A 24,093-nucleotide genomic window follows, 5' to 3' on the forward strand; every position below is an offset into this window, starting at 1 on the left:
TAAACCACACTTACTGAGCGCTCAGTATGGGCCAGGATCCATTCTAGGCTATTTAAGCCTGCCACCGACCCCGTGACTTAGAGATCTGTAGAATCCCCATTTCATAAAGGAGGAGACTGAGGCGCGGGATTCTGGAACGCCTTGTTCCTGAAAGTCTGGGACTCTAGAATTCTTTGCCCCTAAGATTCTAGGGCTCTAGAATGTTTTTGTCCTAAAGAGTCTTTCATGATTGGATTCAAGTGCACAGTGGACACAGGAAAAGGTGTTCAACCTTGTTACTGAGCCGGGAACTGCACACGAGAACCACTATGAGATTCGCACACACACATGCGCACACACACACACATGCATGCACACCAGGATGACTCATATGTTACAAGTCTGGCCAGATCCAGGGCTGCCAAGGCTGTAAGGCAAGTAGAACTCACAGAGACATTGGAGATGGGAGACAAAATTGGTGCAACCCACATGGAAAAACTGTTTGGCTATAATATTCACAGCTGGACACAGGCACGCCCAATGCCCCAAGCATTCCACTCTTCCATAATGCAAAAAAACGTGTGCAGAAAACCAGGAGATGCACACAGCATTGGTCAAAAGAGTTGGAAACTGGAGACTGCTCACATGCTCATCAACAGAAGAATGGATGAATAAATTGTGGTATGTCCACGCAAGAGAATAGTATACAGCAATGAAAATGCAGGCACTCCCATAGACATGAGAATATGAACGAACCTCACAGACTTAAAATGGAGCACAAGAAGCTCGTTTTAGCTTCAGGAGCACAAGAGGTTGCACTATAAACTTCCCTTTATTAAAAATTCGAGGGGGCGGCCCCATGGCTTAGTGGTTAAGTTCAGCACACACCACTTCAGTGGCCTCAGGTTCAAGGGTTCAGATCCCAGGCACGGGCCTACATCCCTCATGAGCCATGCTGTGGTGGTGACCCACATACAAAATAGGGGAAGATTGGCACAGATGTTAGCTCAGGGTGAATCTTCCTCAGCAAAAAAAAAAAAAAAAAAATTCAAAACCGTAGTGGTCACGTATGTATTCATAGGTAGGAAAGCAGAAAAGAAAACAATAAAACGTAAAAGAACCCAGGTTAGCTTGAGGGGAGGGCGAGAGGCATGAAAGGGCTTCTGAGGAACTGACAACACGATTTCTTAAGCTAACTGTTCCCTTTCCAATAGTTCATGAAATGGAACATTATATTTTTTGCAATTCTGCACATTCTATTTCCTAATTTTAAAATATGTATTTTTTACTCCCTCAATTCCACACCTCTGTTCCTCAGAGGACTTGGTTCTCCGGGGGACACAATTCCTGAGCCCTGGCATGGAGGCAGGAGGGGGTGGCGAGAACCCACCAGGAGAAAATTTGGGATGGGAAGCACGCAATACGATTTGATTTTCCCAGAAGCAAGCAAATGTGCTGTGACTGCGTGTGACCACAGGAGGCCGAAGTGACAAGTTCAGAGGTGAGTAATGTCCAAAGCAGATGCCACAAGCCCACCCCTACTCCCACCCCACCCCAAGACAGTAAGAGCCCCCATTTCTCCCGACGCTCACCAGCCAGCCCACAGCTGGGCCCTCCACACCAGCACCTGGCGCCAGCCCCACGGTTCTCAGACGTGGGAACTGGCCTGCCCAGGGTTGCAAAGCCGGGACGCTGCCGTGCAAGGCTTTGCTCTCGGCTGGTGACCTGATTCCACGGGGTGCGGTGGTGGGGACACACCCTCCCAGTCCTCACTCTCCTGGGAAAGTGTGGGAGGGCAGGGGTGGCCCCGACGGGGACGGTGGTTGGGGACAGGGGAGGTGAGTCCACGGTGGCCCCTGTTCAAATGAGGAAGGGCTTGGCTTGACCTTGGCTTTCCCAGGAGACCTGGGGACTTTTGCATCTGTATTTAGAGGCCCCGGTGGCTGCAGAGGAGGCTGTGGCCTCGGGCTAGGGAGGTGCAGACTTCCAGGGAAAAGGGTGGCTTTTCAGGGAAGGTGATGTCCCGTCCTCCCGGCTGGGCTCTGGGCTCTGCCCTGAGCAAGGGAGGCTTGGGAAGGGGAGCTTCTAGTTTATCCACCTCAAGGAGTGGCTGGGCTGATGGGAGAGGCAGGCCCCAGCTCCCCGCTGGGTAATTCATAACTCGTAGTTTAATACTGGGGACAAGACAATGTCACTCACACACGGCTCCTAGCACAATGACCAATTCAAGTTACACCACTCAGTAAGCTAGTCTGATGGAGGGGGCAGGACCCAACCCCACCCTCAGGGAGCTCTAGTCTGATGGTGGAGGCATGCCCACAATCTTCTGTCTAATATTCATCCACATGTCCCCTGGGAGGGGGCAAAACTGCCCCCCTCCACGGAGAACCACTGTCCTAGAGAGAGGAGGGAAGCATGCCACCTCGCCTTCAGGGAACTCCTAGTCTGATGAGAGGCATGCCCCAGCCACTCACCCAGGGGAGTTCCTAGTCTGAGAGGAGAGGCATCGCCCACTCTTAGAGAGATGTAATCTGTGGAGAAGTCACACCCTCGTTCTCAGGGAGATCCTGATCTGATGGAGGAGGAAGAGCGCCATTCACACCCGCAAGGAACTCCCACAGGGAGGGAAAGTGTTCCCACCCCAGGGACCTCCCAGTCTGATGGTGGAGGCCCTTTTCCCACCCTTGGCGGCTCTAGTCTGATGAGGGAGGCAGCCCCCCGCCCCCACCACCCCCAGCCTTCTTTCTGTCCATTCTCTCTCCTCCTTGCTGACTGAATGAGCAGGGCCGGGGGCTTCCCCTCACACCTCTGCGGTGCGTCCTAGAATCAGGGAACTTCTACAGGAGGACACCACGGTTTCCCAGCCTGGGACTTCCCTTTCTTTGTCAGCCCAAGAGCAGGGCCTCACGAGCGGTCAGATCTCTGCTCACCTCCCACCCCTGACCGGGCCCCTCCCGCTGTCATAGCGGGGACACACCTGGCTCCTAAGCATCCTTGTGTGCCAGGTTTCCGGGGGACTTTCCACACTTGCCCTCACCAGGGCCCTACCCTGGGAAGGAGCGGCACATCCCCACCTTACAGACCAGGCACCGAGGGCAAAGCTCCTGCCGCGGCCACACAGCCAGAAACCAGCCACCTGGCAGGTAGACCCAGATTCGTCTGGCTCCTTACAGATGCGGACGAGGTGTCTGTGCCAAGCAACTGTGCCAGAGGCTTCACGGCTGACTCACCGGGTCCTCTCAGCTATCCTGTTATTATTCCCATGACTCAGAGGGGGAAACTGAGGCCCGGAGAGATCAGAGGCGGCTCCGAAGCCACAAAGGCAGAGCCGATAGAGAACACAGACTCAGGTTGTCCGACTCCAGAGCCCGTTGTCACGTGCTGGGTCCTCCAGAAAGAAGACACTTAGTCAGGAGGGCGAAAGCTTTATGGGGGCCTCACGGGAGAGAGGAGAAGGGGGAGCAGGATCGGGTAGGGGGAACCATCAGGTCATGATGCCAGCCAAGGAGGAGCCCCTGAAGCAAAGGCTGCCCATTAGAGGAAGGCCACGGTGGCCAGAAATGACCAGAGCCTCTGCCCCGCCTGCTAGGTCAATGGCTAGAGGCCGCCCAGGAGACCGTGTCCCCAACTGGCAAGCTGAGAGGGACCTTGAAGGAGACAGCTGTGGGAGGCTCTGAGCCATCCCCAGCTGGACCACAAGTCTTTTCTTGAAGGGGAATCCAACCAGCATGCCTCTGCGGCAGCCACTTCCGTACTCCATATTAATAGTAGCAGTCATTTAAAACTAATATCTTCCATTTACTGAGAACTTGCTCTGTGCTGGCCTGTGCAGTGTGTGCTGGGTCCTTTGACCCTCATAACAATCCCGTGTGGCAGGCACTGCTTTAGCCCCTCTTTTATAGATGAGGAAACTGAGGCTCAGAGAGGGTAAGTCACTTGCCCAGGGTCACACAGCTGGGAAGTGGCAGAGCTGGGATTTGACCCCGAATAATTAGACAGTGAGCTCCATTTAGGGATGAGGACTCTGGGGCCCAGCAACGCACTGCCTGGCTATCCACCATCACCTCGCTGGGGCCCCTCTGCCCTACTCATGACCTTCCCAGACACCCACAAGGCAGATGCTGATATCCACAGACCCCTCCCGCCGAATCAGCCCGTCCGATCGAGGCAGGGCACCGGGAGAGGGTGTCCTGTCCCGAAGCCTGCCAAGAGGGGATGTTGCAATCCTCTGACTCAGCGTCGTGCGTGCAGACCCAGCAAGACGGAGAAAGGGGAAGATTAAGTCTTGGCCTAGGCCCCAGCTGTGCTGATCCCGCTTGGTGCCAGGGCTTCCAGCCGCTGCCAAGGCTCCAGGGCGGGGAGGAGCCAGGAGGTGCCGGCGGTGCTCCAGGAAGCTGGCCTGCCTTCACTCCTGGGGGTGGGGTCGGGGCCGCCTCGGGGAGCAGAGCCATCTGCAGACCTAGGCTGGACGTCCAGCCCAGAGCCCAGACGGGCTGCGTGACCTTGGGCAAGTCCCTCCCCGTGCAGGCTCCCAGTCTGTTTTCCTGCGTCTGCAAAATTCACTTGCTCTCCCTGAGTCCCTCTTAAATCTAACTCAATTCCTCCCTGCTGTAACACGACCTTCTCTCCATCGGCTCGAGCCTCCCTACGCCTGAGGACAGCAGGAGTGTAGACCGTGCTAATCCCTGAAGGTGCCCTTGGCCATGTGACTTTGCCACTCCATGCCTCAGTTTCCCCATCTAAACCATTCCTTCCCAGGGAGGAAGGGTCTAGAATTTGAGCCAAGAGGGAAGGCCTGCGGTTTCTGGGACTAATGACCCCCCTCCCAGGTCAGCGGGTGCAGCAACAGGGTGCCGGGGTCACACAGACCTGGCTTAAAATCTTGACTCCCACTGTCCCTCGTCATGTGACCCCGGGGAGTGACCTCATTGCTCTGTGTCTGTTTCCTTCTCTGGAAAATGGGGATTTTAGTTAAATGTTCCTCACAAGGTGTCAAGAGGATTAGGCGGGCCAATTTCCAGTGGGAGCTCGGCCCAGAGTGAAAGGGCCCATCTTGTCTCACGTCTGGGCGGAAAAGAGTGACAAGGAAGGCCTGGCCTGCTGGGTGAAGGTAGGCAATATGGAGACAAGAATGGGCATCATTCATTCCTTCATTCATTCATTCTGCACACCTGTTCTCACTTAATCTGCTCAGCAACCCTGCGAGGCAGGAGCTGTTACCATCCCCAACTCTAAAGTCACAACAAAGGCACAGAGAGGGAGACCCACCTATCCAAGGTCACACAGCTAACACATGGCAGAACGAGGGCTCAAACCCACATCTCTAAGCCCAGCACGCTGACTCCTAATTTCCTCAATGATGTGGGACCTGCTGTTGGAAATTTGGGTTAATTGATAACAATAATAATTATTATTATAATTCCTAGGGTGATAATAGGAATAATAATAGCAGCTACAGGGCCGGCCCTGTGGCTTAGCAGTTAAGTGCCCGAGTTCCGCTACTGGCGGCCCGGGGTTCGGATCCCGGGTGCGCACCGACGCACCGCTTCTCCGGCCATGCTGAGGCCGCGTCCCACATACAGCAACTGGAAGGATGTGCAGCTATGACACACAACTATCTACTGGGGCTTTGGGGGAAAAAAAGGAGGAGGATCGGCAATAGATGTTAGCTCAGAGCCGGTCTTCCTCAGCAAAAAGAGGAGGATTAGCACGGATGTTAGCTCAAGGCTGATCTTCCTCACAAAAAAAAAAAAGAAAAGAAAAGAAAATAATAGCAGCTACAATGCACTGAGCACTGTCTATACATCAGGTCCTTCAGGATGGAGGCATTATTTTCTTGATTTAGTCTGATTTATAGATGAGGAAGCTGCGGCTCCGTGAAGTTAAGAAACTGCCTGGAGGTCACAAAGCTCATGAAAGTGGAAGGCAGGACTGTACCCAGGCCTGGAGGACTAGGCGGGAAGGGCAGGAGGAGGGAAAAGATCTGAACAGGTACAAAGGGCGGCCTGCCTGAGGGAAAGTGGTTAGACACCATTCAGGACTTCCGGGCCTTCTCTGGGAAGTTTCTGGGACTCATCCAGGGGCTGCCCCTGCCGGCAGGGGGCCTCCAGAGCTCAAGGCCCAGAGAGGGGAGACCCGAGTCCTCCCTGCCTGGGGTGCAGGGAGCCAGGGGGGAGGGAGGGGGCAGCCATCCTGGTTCCACATCCTCCGTTCCCGACACTAAAGGGAGGCGGCTGTGGGAGCCGGGACTTTCCTGAGCAGCAGAAGATTCTGGGAAATTAGAGACAGCTGCGGGGCGGGGCTGACTCCCGGCCTCCCTCTCTTCCCTCCCTCAGTCCCCGCTGGTTCCCCAAGCACGCCTCTCTTCCCTCAGTCCCAAGGAGGCCCCCTCAAACTGCTCCTCCTCCCTCAGACCCTCAGATCTTCTCCCTCAACTCGCCTCCTCCCTCAGAATTGGCCTCTACCCTCAGACACTCTCCAAATCTCCTCTTCCCTCAGACGCTTCCTTCTCCCCCAACTTTCTCCTCCCTCAGAGCTGCTCTCTTCACTTGGTCCTTCTCAGACTTCCTCAGACCTTCTTCCCCTCACACACTCACCTCCTCCCTCAGACCCTCACCTCCTCCCTCAGACCCTCTCCCCTCCCTCAGACCCTCACCTCTTCCCTCAGACCCTCTCCTCTTCCCTCAGACCCTCTCCTCCTCCCTCAGACCCTCTCCCCTCACTCAGACCCTCACCTCCTCCCTCAGACCCTCACCTCCTCCCTCAGACCCTCTCCCCTCCCTCAGACCCTCACCTCCTCCCTCAGACCCTCTCCCCTCACTCAGACCCTCACCTCCTCCCTCAGACCCTCACCTCCTCCCTCAGACCCTCATCTCCTCCCTCAGACCCTCTCCCCTCCCTCTGACCCTCACCTCCTCCCTCAGACCCTCACCTCCTCCCTCAGACCCTCTCCCCTCCCTCAGACCGTCACCTCCTCCCTCAGATCCTCACCTCCTCCCTCAGACCCTCTCCCCTCCCTCAGACCCTCTTCCCTCTCTCAGACCCTCACCTCCTCCCTCAGACCCTCTCTCTTTCCTCAGACCCTCAGCTCCTACCTCAGACCCTCACCTCCTCCCTCAGACCCTTTCATCTCCCTCAGACACTCTCATCTCCCTCAGACCCTTCCCCTCCCTCAGACCATCACCTCCTCCCTCAGACCCTCACCTCCTCCCTCAGACCCTCTCATCTCCCTCAGACCCTCACCTCCTCCCTCAGACCCTCACCTCCTCCTTCACACCCTCATCTCCCTCAGACCCTTCCCCTCCCTCAGACTCTCTCTCCTCCCTCAGACCCTCTAATCTCCCTCAGACCCTTCCCCTCCCTCAGAGCCTTACCTCCTCCCTCAGGCCCTCTCTTCTCCCTCAGACCCTCACCTCCTCCCTCAGACCCTCTCTCTTTCCTCAGACCCTCAGCTCCTCCCTCAGACACTCACCTCCTCCCTCAGACCCTTTCATCTCCCTCAGACACTCTCATGTCCCTCAGACCCTCATCCTCCTTCAGACCCTCTCATCTCCCTCAGACGCTCATCCTCCTTCAGACCCTCTCATCTCCCTCAGACCCTCATCCTCCTTCAGACCCTCTCATCTCCCTCAGACCCTCATCCTCCTTCAGACCCTCTCATCTCCCTCAGACCCTTCCCCTCCCTCAGACTCTCTCTCCTCCCTCAGACCCTCACCTCCTCCCTCAGACCCTCTCCCCTCCTCAGACCCTCACCTCCTCTATCAGACATTCACTTCCTCCCTCACTTCCTCCCTCAGACCCTCACCTCCTCCCTCAGACCCTCATCTCCTCCCTCAGACCCTCTCCCCTCCTCAGACCCTCACCTCCTCTATCAGACATTCACTTCTTCCCTCAGACCCTGTCCCCTCCCTCAGACCATCTACTTCTCTCGCAGACCTGCCTTCCTCTTTCAGGTCCTCCTCCCTCAGACTTCCATCCCTCATCCATCCTCGGACTCCCAGCCGCCAGCGCCCCCTCTCTCAGCCTTTCTGAGCCCCCTGGGCCAAGCGCAGACACCCCCTCCCCAGTCCTGCCCAGGCCCAGGGCCATTGCTCCACCTGCCACAGGGAGATGGGAGAGGGGGGACCTTGGGTGTCCTTCCAACTTCACCTCCCAGGGCCACCGCCCGACAAGCCCCCTGAGGCTCAGCTTCCCTCTCTGTGCTGCGGGGTGCTCTACAGCCCCCCCTCCTGTGGTCAGAATCCCCAGCGGTGAGGCTGGGTGGGGCGACAGCAGCACCCGGACTCCCACTGGATTCCTTCACCTCTTCTCCACAGCCCTGGGACGAGGGGGTTGACATCAGCCACATTTGCCAGAAGAACAAACTGAGTCCCCAGACAGAGAGGACCCGCCTGAGGTCCACAGGGAGCAAGGGGTGCGGGCGGGATTTGAACCCAGGTCTTGCCCCGGGTGCTCCCCCATTACGGGGGCTGCGGGGGAGAGAGGCAGACAGGAGAGCCGGAGAAGGGGTGAGGCCTTTCTCTGCCCGTGGCTGCTCCTCACGTGCCGGGTTAACGATCCACTGGGGTGGGGCCCGAAGCCAGGACAAAGTCCCTTCCTGGGGACCTGGCTCTCACACCCACTTTCAGGGTCTCAACGGTGCCAGGGAGACAGGGACAGAGACAGAGAGCGGGAGACAAAGAGACGGGGGCGGGGCCGGAGCCCTCCAGAGGGAGGCCAGGGATGGAGGGACAGAGTCGCAGAGACAGGGGGCGACACAGAGAGAGAACCAGGGAGCCCCTGCGTGCCGCCTGCACAGACCCGGGGTGCAGCCCCCATTCCCTGTCCCCCGAGGTCCCCAAAGCCTCCCCCTCCGCCTCCCGTAACTCAGTGACCGGGGCTCAACCCCGGCGACGGCCCCGCCTCCAGGGAAATCCGGGAAAGCCCCGCGCGCCAGGCCCCTCCCCGGGGCGGGGAGAAGGGCGCGAGGGGAGGGGCCGGGAGCAGGCCAGCCTCCGCCCCTCCATCCACCCCCTGGCTCCAGCCTGCCTCTGAGTCATGCCCCCAACCCGCCCGGCCTGTTCCCCACCCACCAACCCTGCCCGCGATGGGAGGGGGATGGGAGGGGGAAGGGAGGGGGAGCATCACTGCGCCCCCCAGGCCCGGACTTGGGTCGCTCCGGTTCTGATCTTGCGTCTTTGCGTCTCTTGCTATCTCTCTGTCTCTCTTTTGCTTGGTGTCTCACGATCTGTGTGGCTGTGTCGCCACGTCTCTTTCTCTCCGTGCGTCCAGGATTCCCAGAGCACCCACCCGGTGCCCGGTGCTCGGGCCGGGTGCAGGGACCCCACGCGGGGAGACACACTCAGGGCTCCTCTGCGCACTCGCCATCGCCCCCCACCCCAGCGAAGTTCAGGCCGCGGCCGGGGAGGCACATGGAGAGGCAGAGGTGGGGGCAGGGCAGGCAGAGGAATGGTGCCAGGGCGCCTCCCAGGGCACTCCTCGCCCTCGCACTGGAGGAAGCGGCTCAGAGAAGGGAAGTGCCCTGCCAAGGTCACCCGGCCAGGAAGTGGGAGTCGGGACTCGACCCCGCGTCCCAGCGACCCCGGGGCCTCATGGAAGTGCCTCCCTGGGGCAGAGGCTGCGAGGCAGACAGCACTCGAGACAGAGAGATGGGGAGAGACACAGAGACAATAGAGACAGTGGGAGAACAGAGACACAGAGACAGAGGCTCGGAGAGACACCTATCGGGACAGGAGGGTCAGAGACGGAGTTAGAGGCGCAGCGGTAGAGAGACAGAAAGACACACACGGAGACGGCGACGGAGACAGGCCGCACCGCAGGGGTGGGACCCCCACCCCCGACCCCGCCTCCTTCCCACCCCGCCCCCGCCCCCCGCAGAGGCCGGGCGCCCTGGGCGCGCGGGGCGGGAGGGGCGGGCGCGGGGCGCGGCGCGGGCGGGGCGCACGGCGGAGGCAGCGCGGGGCGGCGGAGCGGCGGCGGGTCCAGGAAACCCCTGGGGCGGACGGGTGGCCCCGGGGGGGCCGGGGGCGGGGAGGCGGGCGGCCGGCACCGCCCCGGCCGACAAAAGTCCCTTCAGTTCAGCCGGCGGCAGGGGAAGTCCCGGCGCCCGGCGCAACCACCCTCCCGTGCCGCCGAGCCGAGCCGCGCTCCGGCCGCCCGCTCGGCCGCCGTCCCCGGCGGCCCCATGCCCCGATGCCCCGCAGGGGCCATGGACGAGGGGCCCGTAGACCTGCGCACCCGGCCCAAGGCCGCCGGCCCCCCGGGCGCCGCGCTGCCGCTCCGCAAGCGCCCGCTCCGCGCGCCCTCCCCTGAGCCCGCCGCCCCCCGCGCCGCCACGGGCCCGCTCGTCCCCCCGGATCCCCTGCGCGGCGGCTCCGACATGCCGGCGGTCCCCGCGCCCCCCCACGGCCTGGCCCGGCCTGAGGCGGTTTACTACCCTGGTGAGTGGCTCCCGCGGGTCAGGGCCGGGTGGGAGCCAGACGGGGCACAGGGTCACAGAGCGCGGGGCAGAGCTCAGACACACATATGGGTCCCATGGAGCTGAGGGACAGGGGCACAGAATCCAGGGTCCCAAGGACACACATATGGAGTTGCTGGGGAGCTGGGGGCAGAGCCTGAGGTCCCAGGACACAGATATGGGAGCACCGGGGAGCAGTGTTTTGGGACTGCAAATATGAGGGTCCTAGGCAGTGGGTGTTAGGGGGCCCTGGGGACAGAGCCCAGGGTCTGAATGCCACAGACGTGGGGACCCAGGGTACAGTGCCCTGCAGTACAGATCTGGGATCTCAGAGAATCAAGGGAGCAGGTCCTGTGGTCCCAGGAACACGGAATTATAAGCTCTTAAGAACCCATATATCTAGGGTTATACGAAGTTGGTACTTGGGCCCAAGAAACTGGGGTTCTTGCTATCCAGATATGTGGGGTCAGAGGGGGTCAGGGGAACAGAGATGGGGGTTCTAAGGAGACAGCTAATAGGGACCCCAGGGTGTGAAGATCTCAGGAACCAAGATATCAGAGAACAGTGGGAATTAGAACAGAGCTGGAGTTCTGAGCACCCCAATATCCAGGCATCACGGGATTGAAGGAAACAGACCCAGGTACTGGCAGTCTTGAGGAGCCAGTGGGACAGAGATCCAGTGGGACAGAGATCCAGTGGGACAGAGATCCAGTGGGACAGAGATCCGGTTATGTGTGGTCACAAGGGGACAAGGTCTCATCTGAGATCAAAAAGTCAGGTGGCCCGAGGGGGTTTGGGGACTGAGGATTCTGGGAATGGGGGGCAGGACTGGGGTATTCTGGGACTCAAGGATTTAGGCCAGGATGAAGGATTCAGGGGTCGCTGGGCAGAAGGCCGATACAGAGACCTGGAAACTTGGGGGTTCAGGAATGGGGGGTCCCCAAGGATCGGGAGATGACAGAGAAGGCCAAACGCCATTCTCCCCATCCTGACTCCATCTGTGATCTCGAGGAAGGGGCATCCCCTTCCACAGCTGTGCGTACCTCACCATCCCCGAGTGACCCCCAAGGCTGCAGAGAGCCCGCCCAGTGCCTGCAGACCTTTGCCCAGTTTCTGCACCTTCCACTCCATCAGCGCAGAGCAGTTGGATAGCCTCGAGCTGTGCATCAGGCGGCCTCCTCTCTCTCCCATTCCCTGGGTGAGAAGCCAGGCCTCAGTTTTCCCATCTGTGTGATGCGCCCATACAGATTTGACGGTTGCCATGGTCCTGTCCAACACTTTGATCTGAACAGGCTCCTGGCACCCCTGCTCACCTCCTCACCCACCCTTCACCCCAAACTCTCTACGCATGCACCCCACGCCCTATACCCAGTGCTTCATCCATTCTTACCTCTCTGAGCCACAAATTCACTCAGCAAACAGGCCCTGGGGTCCCCCTGCTGGGTGATGATGGGGGTCTCTGCCTAGTAGGAGGTGGGGGTCAGACACATGAAAAGATAAGTCACAATGAGAGTGACGAGGGCTGGGGGACAGGGTTGGGGGGAAGCTGCTGGAGCCCAGAGGAGGGACGTGGAAGGGGAGATTGTTCTGGGCCTTGAGGACCCAGTAGGAGATGCAAAAGTGACCTGGAAAAAGTGCAGGTGACACCAGCAGGGGTGAAGGCCCACAGGTCGGGGCTGGGCTGAGGGTCTGCGGGCTTGGCCTCACTCACGTTCTTTCTCTGCCCAGGACCTATACTGCCCCTGTACCCCACCCCGACCATGGGCTCCCCCTTTCCTCTGCTGAACCTGCCTACGCCCCTGTACCCCATGGTGTGCCCCATGGAACATCCCCTGTCGGCTGACATCGCCATGGCAACCCGTGCAGATGAGGACGGAGACACGTGAGTAACAGTCCCCCGCTGATGGGGGGTGGGGAAGCCAGTCCTCCACCCACCTCACCCACCGCCACACAGGGGCACTCAGCTTGGGCTGTCGAGTTCCCTCCACCCCAGTTAGAATCTTGTCTCCACCACCTGCTGTGTGACTTGAAGCAAGGCCCTTTCCCTCTCTGAGCCTCAGTTTCCGCTTCTGAAACACGGGGCCCCTGAGAGCACGTACCTCCTAGGACTGTTTTCAGGGCAGGGGGCTTCACATATTTTATCACAATCCCCAAATGAGAAAGACATTTCATTGACTGATTGATCATATGAGTTATAATGTTAAGCTCCTAGCCTGAGCCCGGTAGATTCTAAGTGCTCAATAAGTATTAATTAATATTATTATTGCTACTTTATATTAAACCCAGTGCATATACACACATATAAACTTGAAAAAATAATTGCCCAGAACAAAACAATACTCATCCTTATTACATGAGATCCGCTTTGGTGTTTTCTAGTCTAGAAATAGAAATAGAAATAGTTTCTCAGCTGGCTACTTTCTCATCCCTCTCTGCCTCAGTTTCCCCCTGTAAAAACAGGAACCACATGTGTGCGAGGGTCTCTGTGAGGCAGAAATGAGATGATTTCTATAAAGTGCCTATCTGGGAATTGGGGACTGGGAACCATAGGTAGGGATGGGATGAACAGGCCTATGTCTGCAGGACAAGGGAGGCCTCCACCACCGGCCCACTGGGTGACTTCACATCCCTAAGCCTCAGTTTCCCTATCTGGAAATCAAGGCTCAGGGTAGCACCCAGCACAATGAGGATTCAGTGCAATAATGTACATACGTATGGTGCATAGAACAGAGTGGGTGCTCAATACATGGGGGTGGGTGGTGTTCGAACAGAGGTTCCCCGCGTGGTTATGGGCCGCCAGTGTGAGCCCAAGCCGGAGAAAGTGCCTGAGACACATAAAGGGCTCGATCAAGCGAGTTCCCTCCCCCTCTGTGTCCCTCCCGGGTCATCTGTGAAATCGATTTCGTTTGTCTCTGCCCCCAGGGGTGAGCTGTTTGCAGCCTGTGAAAGCAGGGTGCAGAAGGCGACCTGGCACACCAGCCTCCAGCCCCGCGCCCCACCCGCCCTCCCCCGCGCTCCCCCCTCTCCCCCTTCTCCCCCAAAGCAAACACTTCTGCCTCAGCTGCCTGTGGGGGAAATCCCTTCCCGCAGAACTTGACCGCAGCCCAGCTGCTCGGCCTCCCCCACGTCAGCACCCGTCACTCACTCGCAGCCTCCCCCTCCTGGCGCTCCCTCTAACCTTAACCCCTTCCGCTGGGGGCCGAGACTTTACCGGAATGGGCAGCTGGCGCAGCCTGGGGGCGGGGGAGGGGGACACGCTAAGTCCCCAGCGCGGCAAAGCTTGGGTGGGAGGCTGGACTTCTAGAGACTCAGGGGAGCAAGAATCGCAGGGCATCTGGACCTCCAAGGAGTCAGGCACTGGGGAGCTGGAAATCGGGGTCTCCAAGAGAAAGGGGGACATGTTCTGAGTCCCAGAGCGCAGAGGCTGGGGTACTGTCTTCCTTGACCCCCCCCCCCCCAGGGAATCAGGAACAGGGTGCAGGGCAGCTTGGCGATCTAGAACTTAGCGAGACTGGAGAAGTCGCTATCCTCAAAGAGTTAGGACACTATTCCAGGGTACCGAGAGATCTTGGGGGTGGATGCCGGGATATGCGGGAGAGGGAGCCAGCTGGAATCTGATCCCTGGAGTTCCAGAAGAGCCCCCGGGCTGGAGGACCCCCAGGGAAGCTAGGTCTTTTGGAGCTGGGCTCCCTCCTCCCCCGCCCCACTGGAGGATGGAAGTTGGGGTGCCGGGGGTGGCCGGGGTAGATCCCCGGCGGGACAGGCTTCCCTCCCCCGGGAGCAGGAAGCGGAGCCCCGCCCAGCAGACCTGTTACTGGAAGTCCGAGGGCTGGGCCGCCCCTCCCGTCCCCACTTCCTCCAGCCCCGCCCCACCCCCTGCGGCCCGCGCGTTTATGGGAACTCAGGCCTGGACGGTTTCTCTGAAATCATCGCTCCCTTTGCCCTCGCTTAACCCCGCTCTCCCTGAGAGAGGGACCCAGGCCGGGCGTCCTGGGAGACGCAGAGAAGGAAGGGAGCGCTTCCCAGGGGCCCCTGGCCCAGATCCTGCCCCTCCCCCAACATTTTCTTTTTAAATTTGATTTTCACGGATCAGGGTCCGGATTCAGCGTTTCGCCTGCATAACCTCCCCCGGGGAGGTGGGCGTTACTGTGCGCTCTGTTTTGCAGAGGAGAAAACCCAGGCTCCCAAGGGCCGCGTGGCTTTGCCCTAGCGCACACAGCTAGCCAGGATTGCCACCCAGTTTGCAACCCTGGCCTGCAAAGCCCCCAAAGCCCCCTGGGCTGCAGGATTTCTCTGCTTCTATCCGAAGCACCAGGGAGCTGGTTTAAAATGTGCATTCTGATGCACATTCCAGGATTGGGAGACCCTGCCTTAGCAAGGCCTGGGTTAGGGAGCAGACGGGTGAGTGCGAATGTTTGCCGTCGTAAATGGACTGGAAGGAAAGGTTGTGCAGCCTGCGTCCATGCAGTCAGCCTTGTGCTCAGTGGTAAGGTCCCCTGACCCGGCACAGTCATGCCACATGGCCCTCATCTCTAAATGGTTCCTCCAGGTTGGGGGCTCCGGGGCAGCAGGCGGCAAGTTTACCGCAGAGTGCTTTGGGATCAATGCCTGTGGGGACGGAGGAAGCAGGACCAGGCAGAGGGAGAAGTTGGGGTGCTGGGTGGCGTCCACCAGGACCTCAGCTGTCGCACAGAGAACACTGAAGTTGGAGTGGCCTTCAGGGTTGGGGCCAGAAGGCTGGGCCTCTGATGCCAGCACTCACCAGTCACTGGAGGTGACTGACCTGGACAAGCAGCTTTTTTCAGCGGAGGGTAATTCCCAGAGAGAGCTGAGAGCTCGCAGCGTTCCCAGAAGCTGGGGGAATGAGTCCTTCAGTCTGGAAGCGGGGATCTGCGTTGTCCAGAACAATGACCCCCCTTCCAGTTTAGCACACCTCCCTTTTAGGCAAAACTTCCTCCATGTAGGTACCCAGCCCATGAGGCTCTGGGGTTGGAGGCTGAATGTGATGTAGTCACAGCGGATGGACACCTTGAGGGCATCTAGTTCATGCCCACTCACTCCACAGATGAGAATCTGGCCCAGAGAGGGGTGGGAATGTGGCCACCCGCTTCAAGGATGGCTGGGGGTCATGCAGGTGGTGTCGTTTATTCAGCGTATATTTGCGGAGTGCCCACTCAGCAGCAGCTCTGGCCAGACACTGGGCAGTGACCAGGCAGACAAGACGCCCTGAGGTTCTGGCAGGGGAGATTCAGACAGGAAGCAAGTCAACTGTAGGTCAGGTGATGATGTGGAGGAAAATAAAGCAGGGGAGGGGGAGGGGAGTGCCGTGCCACTTTCACAGAGCTGGAATGAGGGGAGCGAGCCCCGAAGCCATATGGGGGAAGGCTGTTCCAGGCAGAGGAAACAGCCAGTGCAAAGGCCCTAGGAGGAACAGCAAGGAGGCCGGTGGCTAGAGTAGAGGGAGGAAAGTGACCAGAGGTGAGGTCAAAAGAGATGGAAGAGGGGGAGGCAAGGTCCCCTAGGGCCTATGGGCCACGGGGAGGACTTGGGCCTTGAAGGGTCCTTCTGGCGCACAGACTGTAGGGCACCGGTGGAGGCAGGGGGCCAGTGAAGAGGGGACAGTCGAGGAGGGAGATGATGGTAGCTGGATCAGGATGGAAGGAGTGGGGGTGGGGAGAAGTGGTTGGATCCTGGAGATCCTTCCAAAGTATCTGGCACATACTAGAGTCAGTGCTGCTAAGAGAGTGGGTGAGAGGTGACCAGCCCCTAATGCTGTTACCCCCACCCCCAGGCCACTCCACATCGCCGTGGTGCAGGCCAATCTGCCAGCTGTGCATCGGCTCGTCAACCTCTTCCAGCACGGGGGCCGGGAGCTGGACATCTACAACAACCTACGGCAGGTGAGGCTGCGGCCTGGGGGCCGGACTCCTGGATCTGTGGGAGGAGGGGCTGGGGCCCGACTCCTGGGTCTGAGGGAGGAGGGGTTGGGGTCTGGACTCCTGGGTCTGAGGGAAGAGGGGCTGGGGGCCCGGACTCCTGGGTCTGAGGGAGGAGGGGAGGGGGGCCCGGACTCCTGGGTCTGAGGGAGGAGGGGAGGGGGGCCCGGACTCCTGGGTCTGAGGGAGGAGGGGAGGGGGGCCTGGACTCCTGGGTCTGAGGGAGGAGGGTTTGGGGCCTGGACTCCTGGGTCTGAGGGAGGAGGGGACTGGGGCCTGGACTCCTGGGTCTGAGGGAAGAGGGGCTGGGGGCCCGGACTCCTGGGTCTGAGGGAGGAGGGGAGGGGGGCCCGGACTCCTGGGTCTGAGGGAGGAGGGGTTGGGGCCTGGACTCCTGGGTCTGAGGGAGGAGGGGAGGGGGGCCTGGACTCCTGGGTCTGAGGGAGGAGGGTTTGGGGCCTGGACTCCTGGGTCTGAGGGAGGAGGGGACTGGGGCCTGGACTCCTGGGTCTGAGGGAGGAGGGGTTGGGGTCTGGACTCCTGGGTCTGAGGGAAGAGGGGCTGGGGGCCCCGACTCTGGGTCTGAGGGAGGAGGGGAGGGGGGCCCGGACTCCTGGGTCTGAGGGAGGAGGGGTTGGGGCCTGGACTCCTGGGTCTGAGGGAGGAGGGGAGGGGGGCCTGGACTCCTGGGTCTGAGGGAGGAGGGTTTGGGGCCTGGACTCCTGGGTCTGAGGGAGGAGGGGAGGGGGGCCTGGATTCCTGGGTCTGAGGGAGGAGGGGTTGGGGCCTGGACTCCTGGGTCTGAGGGAGGAGGGGAGGGGGGCCTGGACTCCTGGGTCTGAGGGAGGAGGGTTTGGGGCCTGGACTCCTGGGTCTGAGGGAGGAGGGGACTGGGGCCTGGACTCCTGGGTCTGAGGGAGGAGGGGAGGGGGGCCTGGACTCCTGGGTCTGAGGGAGGAGGGGCTAGGGGCTCCCCCCTTCTGGGTCCTAGCGCAGGAGGGGCTCTCGAGTCTGAGGGAGGAGGCGGTCCAAATTCCTGGTTCCTGAGTTGGACTGCAGCTGGGGGTCAGGACCTGGAATTTTCGAGGGACGCAGGACCGGGCCACAGGGCAGGGCGCGGGTCCTTCACGGTCTCTGTTCCACAGACACCCCTCCACCTGGCCGTGATCACCACATTGCCGTCGGTGGTCCGGCTCCTGGTGATGGCCGGTGCCAGCCCCATGGCCCTGGACCGCCACGGCCAGACGGCAGCCCACCTGGCGTGCGAGCACCGCAGCCCGACCTGCCTGCGGGCCCTGCTGGACAGCGCGGCCCCAGGCACGGTGGACCTGGAGGCCCGCAATTACGACGGTGAGCATCTGCCCGGGAGCAGGGTGGGGCTGTCCGGCAGGACCGGAGCCTTCTGGGGCTGCAGCGCCCCAGGCCCAGGTCTGACTGCGCTCCCTCCCCCTCAGGGCTCACTGCCCTGCACGTGGCCGTGAACACCGAGTGCCAAGAAGCCGTGCTGCTCTTGCTGGAGCGCGGCGCGGACATCGACGCGGTGGTGAGCACGCGCGGGCCGGGGGCGGGGCCTGCGGGGGGGCGAGTGGGCGGGGTGGGGCTTGGAGCATCCAGCCGGATTGGGACGCCGGCCCCAGCGGTCGGGATGCGGGCCGCCGGCTGTTCTGGCAGAGCTTAGAGACACTCAGAGCCCCTCCCTCCTGCCGCAGGACATTAAGAGCGGCCGCTCCCCGCTCATCCACGCCGTGGAGAACAACAGTCTCAGTATGGTGCAGCTGCTGCTCCAGGTGGGTGCGACCCCCGCCCCTGGCCTCTCGCCCACCCTTTCCTCTGGCACCAACCGGCTCTCCCCCCTGTCCCTGGCGCTGACCCCGCCTTCCAGCTCTGGCTCCCCTTCTCTCAACCCTATGACTTATCCCCCAGGCTTCGAACTTGTCCCAGGCCCTCTCCCATTCCTCCGCCGACCCCCAAACGGCCCAGGTCCCGCCCCGCGATAGCCTGGCTGATCCTGCTTCCGGCTTGGACCTTGTCCCGGCGCTGTTCTTCCGCCCCGACTCGACCCTGGACCCCCCCCCCCCTTCTCTGACTCTGCCCCTACTTCGGCCAGGGCCTCGGAGTCCAGGGCCGGTTGATTCAGCGACGCCCGCCCAATCCCGCTCTGGCCCGCCCTTGGCTCTAGCTTCCACCCTTCGATCACCCCACCCCTCCTGCCCCCTCCACCCCCATCCCCCGGACCTTGCCCCATCCGGCCCGGGGTGGCGGCCCTGACCCGCCTCTCGCCCCGCAGCACGGCGCCAACGTGAACGCGCAGATGTACTCGGGCAGCTCGGCGCTGCACTCGGCGTCCGGCCGCGGGCTCCTCCCGCTGGTGCGCACGCTGGTCCGCAGCGGCGCCGACAGCGGCCTCAAGAACTGTCACAACGACACGCCACTCATGGTGGCGCGCAGCCGCCGGGTGAGTGTGCCGTGCGCGCGCGCGGGGGCCTGTGTGTGCAAGGGCGCAGGCGTGCGCGCGCGTGTCTGTGCCCGTGCGGGGAGGGGAGGGGTGAGCCCGGGGATGCGTGCGTTCTAGACAGGAGGAGAAACTGATGCCCACAGACAGGAAGTGACTTCCCCATCTTCACACGCTGAGAAGGAGGCGGTGCTCACCGACAGACCCCATGAGCAGGAGAGAGGGAGGGCGGTGTGGCCCCGAGGGGCCTCTGGTGACCCCCTTCTTCCTGCAGGTCATCGACATCCTGAGGGGGAAAGCCACGCGGCCTGCGCCCGCATCACAGCCGGAACCCTCGCCCGACCGGAGTGCCACCACATCCCCGGAAAGCAGCAGCCGCCTCAGCTCCAATGGTGAGAAGCCGGCTCCCAGCCCCCGGCCCCCCAGCCCCCTCTTCCCTCAGAGCCCATCCCCGCCCCTGGCCCCTGGCCCCTCCCTCAGAACCCCGGAGTTGGGCCCCGCCCCCTTCTGCCAGGATCGGGCCCCTCCCCGCCCTCATCCTCTTCTCTTTTTTCCTTCCACAGGTCTTCTCTCTGCATCTCCATCCTCCTCACCCTCCCAGTCTCCCCCCAAGGAGCCCCCAGGATTCCCCATGGCTCCCCCCAATTTCTTCCTTTCCCCCTCATCTCCACCTGCCTTCCTGCCCTTTGCTGGGGTCCTCCGAGCCCCTGGCCGGCCGGTGCCGCCCTCCCCAGCTCCAGGAGGCAGCTGAGAGGGATGGGGGGGCAGATCTCGAACTCGTGAGGAGGGACCTCCCTGCCCTGTGGGGTCAACCCTCCTGGAAACTGTGAAGACCTTACTCTGCCCCCCCCCCCAATTTCGGGACCAGGATTTGCACAGAGGCACACACACACCCCCGTAAGACCCTCTTCTGAACAGATAGGCTCCCATGTCGGCCCCCCCCACCCGCCCAGGACTTACTCCTCTTATTCTCAGGCACCTGTCTCCTGTCAGGAATTCTCCCCAAACGTCCGTTTCCTTCTCTCCCAGAGCTGATGGAACCAGGGATCAGCCACTCCCCTCGGCGTTCTGCCACGACCGATGAGGAGGGAGAGACGGGCTGTAGCTGGGCACTGATAACAATGTAAATTATTAGGCATTTTGGTTGGATTTCTTTTGTAATAAACTATTTTTGTACCATACCCTGGCTTGGCTGGGCCTCTTTCGTGAGGAGGTCTAGAGGAAGTGTGTGTGTGTGTGCTCACACCTGTACTCCATACCCAGCTGGCTCCACAAGTGACCTGAGGGTCTCAGACCGACGATGACGTGTGGGTGACCCTGGGACTTCCTGTGTGTTCGGTGGTCAATGTTCCGTTGCGTCACCGCGCCGTTGTTTCTGGGGATGACGTGGTGTGTGACATCTCCCCAGGGGACCCTGTTGGATTCCACAGTGACCCTGGGCGTCTGTGTTTCTGAGGCGTTCTGGGGTGTGTGGCTCCCTGTGGACTGATGTGTGGCTGCGATTGTGTCTGGGTCTCTGTGTTTGTGACATTTGTGAGTGTTCCTAACATGGACACCTGCAGTCACCGTGATTGTGTCTATGTGACTGCCTCGCTTGGCCTGTCACATTTTACTCAGCTGCTCCAGGGCCCCCCTGACATACAATGTCTGTGTTTTGACTCTCATGTATCAATCAGGGAGTTGCATTCCTTTCCTGTTGCCACTGTAACCAAGCCCTACAAATTCAATGGCTTAAAGCAACACATGTTATTCTGTTACGGTTCTGGAGGTCAGAAATCCAAAATCAGTTTCACTGGGCCCAGTTCAAGGTGTCAGCAGGGCTGGTCCCTTATGGAAGCTCTGGGGGAGAATCTGTTCCCTTGGATTTTCCGGCTTCTAGCAGCTGCCTGCATTCCTTGTCTCGTGGCCCCTTCCTTGTATCAACACCCCAACCTCTTCCGTCTGCACATCTCCTACTCTGATCCCCCGCCTCCCTCTTAGAAGGACCCTGAGATTCCATGGGGCCCACCCGGATAATCCAGCATCATGCCCCCATCTCAAGATGCTTAACTTCTTCACATCTGCAAGGTCCCTTTTGCCATATAAAGGGACATTCACAGATTCCAGGGATCAGGATGTGGATGTCTGTGGGAGCCTTTATTCCGCCCACCTCAGGCTTCCATCAGAGAAGCAACTTTACTAGGAGGTAGGAATATGGAAAAGAGATGTGTCACAGGGACCTGAGCATCGGGAAGGGACAATGGATGTAGTGGGGCAGAGCAAGGATAAGCTGGAACCCCCGAGGTAGGACTGGGACCCCTGTCCGTGCCCACTGCCTCCAGCCGTGACGAAAGGGTGTTCTGCGGGAGCAGCTGGCGGCCTTGGTCCCATCCTATTGGCCTTCATGAGTGACCACGTGTTTGTGTGTTTCTGAGTGATGGTAAGCGCTGTTTTTTGCATCTGTGGGAGCCTCCCTGGGCCTCTGGGGCTCATATGTCTTGGCGATTGTGATCATTTATGCTGCCACCACTCCATAACGTGTTGTGTGGGGGGGGCCAACTGCCTTAACGCCTTCCTGGGAGACGCTGTTGGTTCCATGAATGGCTGGGGGTCTAGGAGTGTGAGTGTGCACACGGGCACGCTTCCACGCGCATGCAACTCCTGTGATCTCTGACTGGGTGACCTGTATTCGCCAGCCCCCCTCACTTACATGGCCATGTGTCTTTGTGCGTGTGTGTGACCGTCTACCAGTGTTTCCGACCCTGCCTGTGGGCCAGGGCGTCCCGGTAGCTGCCTGATTTGGAGGGTATGCTGGTTTCCGAGGGCTGCCATCACAAACGGCCACAAACTGGGCAGCTTAAAGCAGAAATTTATTCTCTCCAGTTCTGGAGGCCAGAAGTCCACAATCAAGGCGTGGGCAGGGCCACACTCCCTCCGAAGGCTCCAGGGGACAATCCTTCTCTGCCTCTTCCAGCTTCTGGTGGCTCTCGGCTGTGGCTCCATCACTCCAATCTCTGCCTCTGTCTTTATAACACCTTCTCCTTTGTGTGTCCATTTCTTCTCCTCTTCTCTTTCTTATAAGGACAACTGTCATGGGGTTTAGGACCCCCCCCCCGGATAATCCAGGATGAGCTCATCTCGAGATCCTTACCTTAACTACACCTGCAAAGACCCTTTTTCCAAACAAGGCTACGTCCGCAGGTTCCGGGGGTTGGGGTGGGACATGTCTTTGTAGGGGGCCACTATTCAACCCTCTACAGAGGGTGGTGACTGTTGAGCCCCACAAGCAGCTGTGTGTGAGAACTTCCCATGTGAAAATCCCGCCACATGTGTAAGGCCGCGTGCGATGCTGTCTCTCCAGCAGACCGTGAGCTCTGGGAGGGCACGGCCCCCTCGCTGCTGCTGCCCTCCCCACAGCAGCCAGCACACCGCCTGGCACGGAGCAGACCCCCGAGAAGTGATGGGGGAATGAGTGAGCCTCACTACTCCCTCTTGTGTTAGGGGGTCTGCGATTCTTTGTGGCTGCGTCTGTGTGACCTGAGGGTGTGAACAGAAATGTAAATATTAGCAGCCTTTTATTGACCATGACGGTGCCCGTATTCTAGATGAGAAAACTGAGCCTCAGAAGCAGCAAGTCCGTACACGCCCAGGTCTGCCGCCTCCAGAGGCCATGCTCGTAATCGCCGAGCCCTCTTACCTCGCAGGAAAGTTGTGTGCAGTTGTGTCTATTATGTTAAGTGTGTGCATGTACACACGTGTGTGCTACCAGAAAGGGTATAAGATAACAGGCGGGTATGTCATTAAGATCACAGGCCCTGGGGCCGACCCAGTGGCATAGCGGTTAAGTTCACGCCCTCTGCTTTGTCTGCCCGGCGTTCACAGGTTTGGACCCCAGGCGCCAATCTACACACTGCTTGTCAAACCATGCTGTGGCGGCATCCCACATATAAAGTAGAGGAAGATGGGCACTGATGTTAGCCCAGGGCCAATCTTCCTCAGCAGAAAGAGGAGGATTGGCAACAGATGTTAGCTCAGGGCTAATCTTCCTCACCAAAAAAAAAATGAGGGCACAATGATAGCACCCACCTTGCCAGGTTGTGAGAATTAAACATGAATGAATTGTGTACAGTGCTTATAACAGAGCATGGTGCCGAGAAAGAACTCGATAAATGGGAATTGCTGTTCTTATCATCTGAGAATTGGTTTTGAGGACAGGAGAAAAAAAAAAAAGTCGAGATGATGGGACCTATTCTTTGTCCTGATGGAAAAATGGGATAATGAGGTCTTAACCTGGATGTATGTATTAGCTAGACTTTTTATTCTGCTGTTGCAACAAAAACTAAAAAATATAGTGGCTTAAATAAGATGGAGGTCTATTTTTCTCTCATGTAAAGGTCCAGTTAACACCCAGGGCCAGAACAGTAACTTGAGAATGTCAGAGACCCAGGCTCCTTCTACCTTGTTGCTCTGCAGCCTTCACCTCACACTTCCACCATGTGGTCCAAAATGGCTGCTCCAGCTCCCACCATCACTTCCACATTCCAACCATTGGGAAGAAGACAAAAAGAAAGTCAAATGTATGCCCCTGCCCTTTAAGGCTACAACCCAGATGTCCTACACATCACATTCTATCGGCTAGAATTTAGTCAGGTGACCACACCTATCACAAGGGGAGCTGGAAAATGTAGTTGTATCTGGGTAGCACATACCCAGCTAAAATTCTGAGGTTGTGCTATAAAAGAGGTGAGGATGATTACTGAGGGACCACAAGTGTATCTGTCACACCAGGGCTCTGCTACCAAATGGCTATGTGATCCTTGTGCAAAGTGACATCACCCCCCAGAGCCTCAGTTTCCTCATCTGTAAAATGGGAATAATACCCACCTCTCCGGGTTGATGAGGATTTAATGAGAGTGTGGGTGCCAGGCGCTGAGCACAGGGCCTGGCCCATTATCAGCCTGGAGTGTGGGTTGGGGGTCTCCCTGTACCTGTGGGTCCAGGGCGTGGGTGACATGCCCCTTTGTTTGTGAGAAACTACCCCCAGCTTCAAGAGCTGAACCCAGCCCTGCCCTTGGCATGTTACTTCTCTAAAACAAAGGATCTGGCTTCTCCACACGTGGAAATCCCCTCTCAGTCTCCTGACCTTAGGACTGGGCTCGTGCACTTCCCCACCCATCCCCCTTCCCCTGGAGAGAGGCAGACTCCAAGGAGGGGGGAGGGGGCCCAAATACAGGGTCTGCAACCCCCTGGCCCTCGCGGATTAAACATGCGTCCTTCCCCCACCGCCACCA

General features: G+C 59.4%; 1 protein-coding gene across 1 annotated transcript; it reads left to right on the top strand.

Annotated features, from left to right (window-relative positions):
* Positions 1-10,007: 10,007 nt before the first annotated feature.
* BCL3 (BCL3 transcription coactivator) lies at positions 10,008-20,004 on the top strand. The gene is made up of 9 exons (XM_058529531.1): positions 10,008-10,418; positions 12,164-12,317; positions 16,227-16,335; positions 17,517-17,721; positions 17,826-17,914; positions 18,081-18,158; positions 18,659-18,826; positions 19,098-19,215; positions 19,387-20,004. Exons 1-9 carry the CDS (start codon positions 10,163-10,165, stop codon positions 19,572-19,574), a joined length of 1,365 nt encoding a protein of 454 aa, XP_058385514.1. The 5' UTR covers positions 10,008-10,162; the 3' UTR covers positions 19,575-20,004.
* The last annotated feature ends 4,089 nt before the right edge of the window (positions 20,005-24,093 follow it).

The sequence above is a fragment of the Diceros bicornis genome, chromosome 34 (assembly GCF_020826845.1).
Source record: "Diceros bicornis minor isolate mBicDic1 chromosome 34, mDicBic1.mat.cur, whole genome shotgun sequence".
Taxonomy (NCBI): Eukaryota; Metazoa; Chordata; class Mammalia; order Perissodactyla; family Rhinocerotidae; genus Diceros; species Diceros bicornis.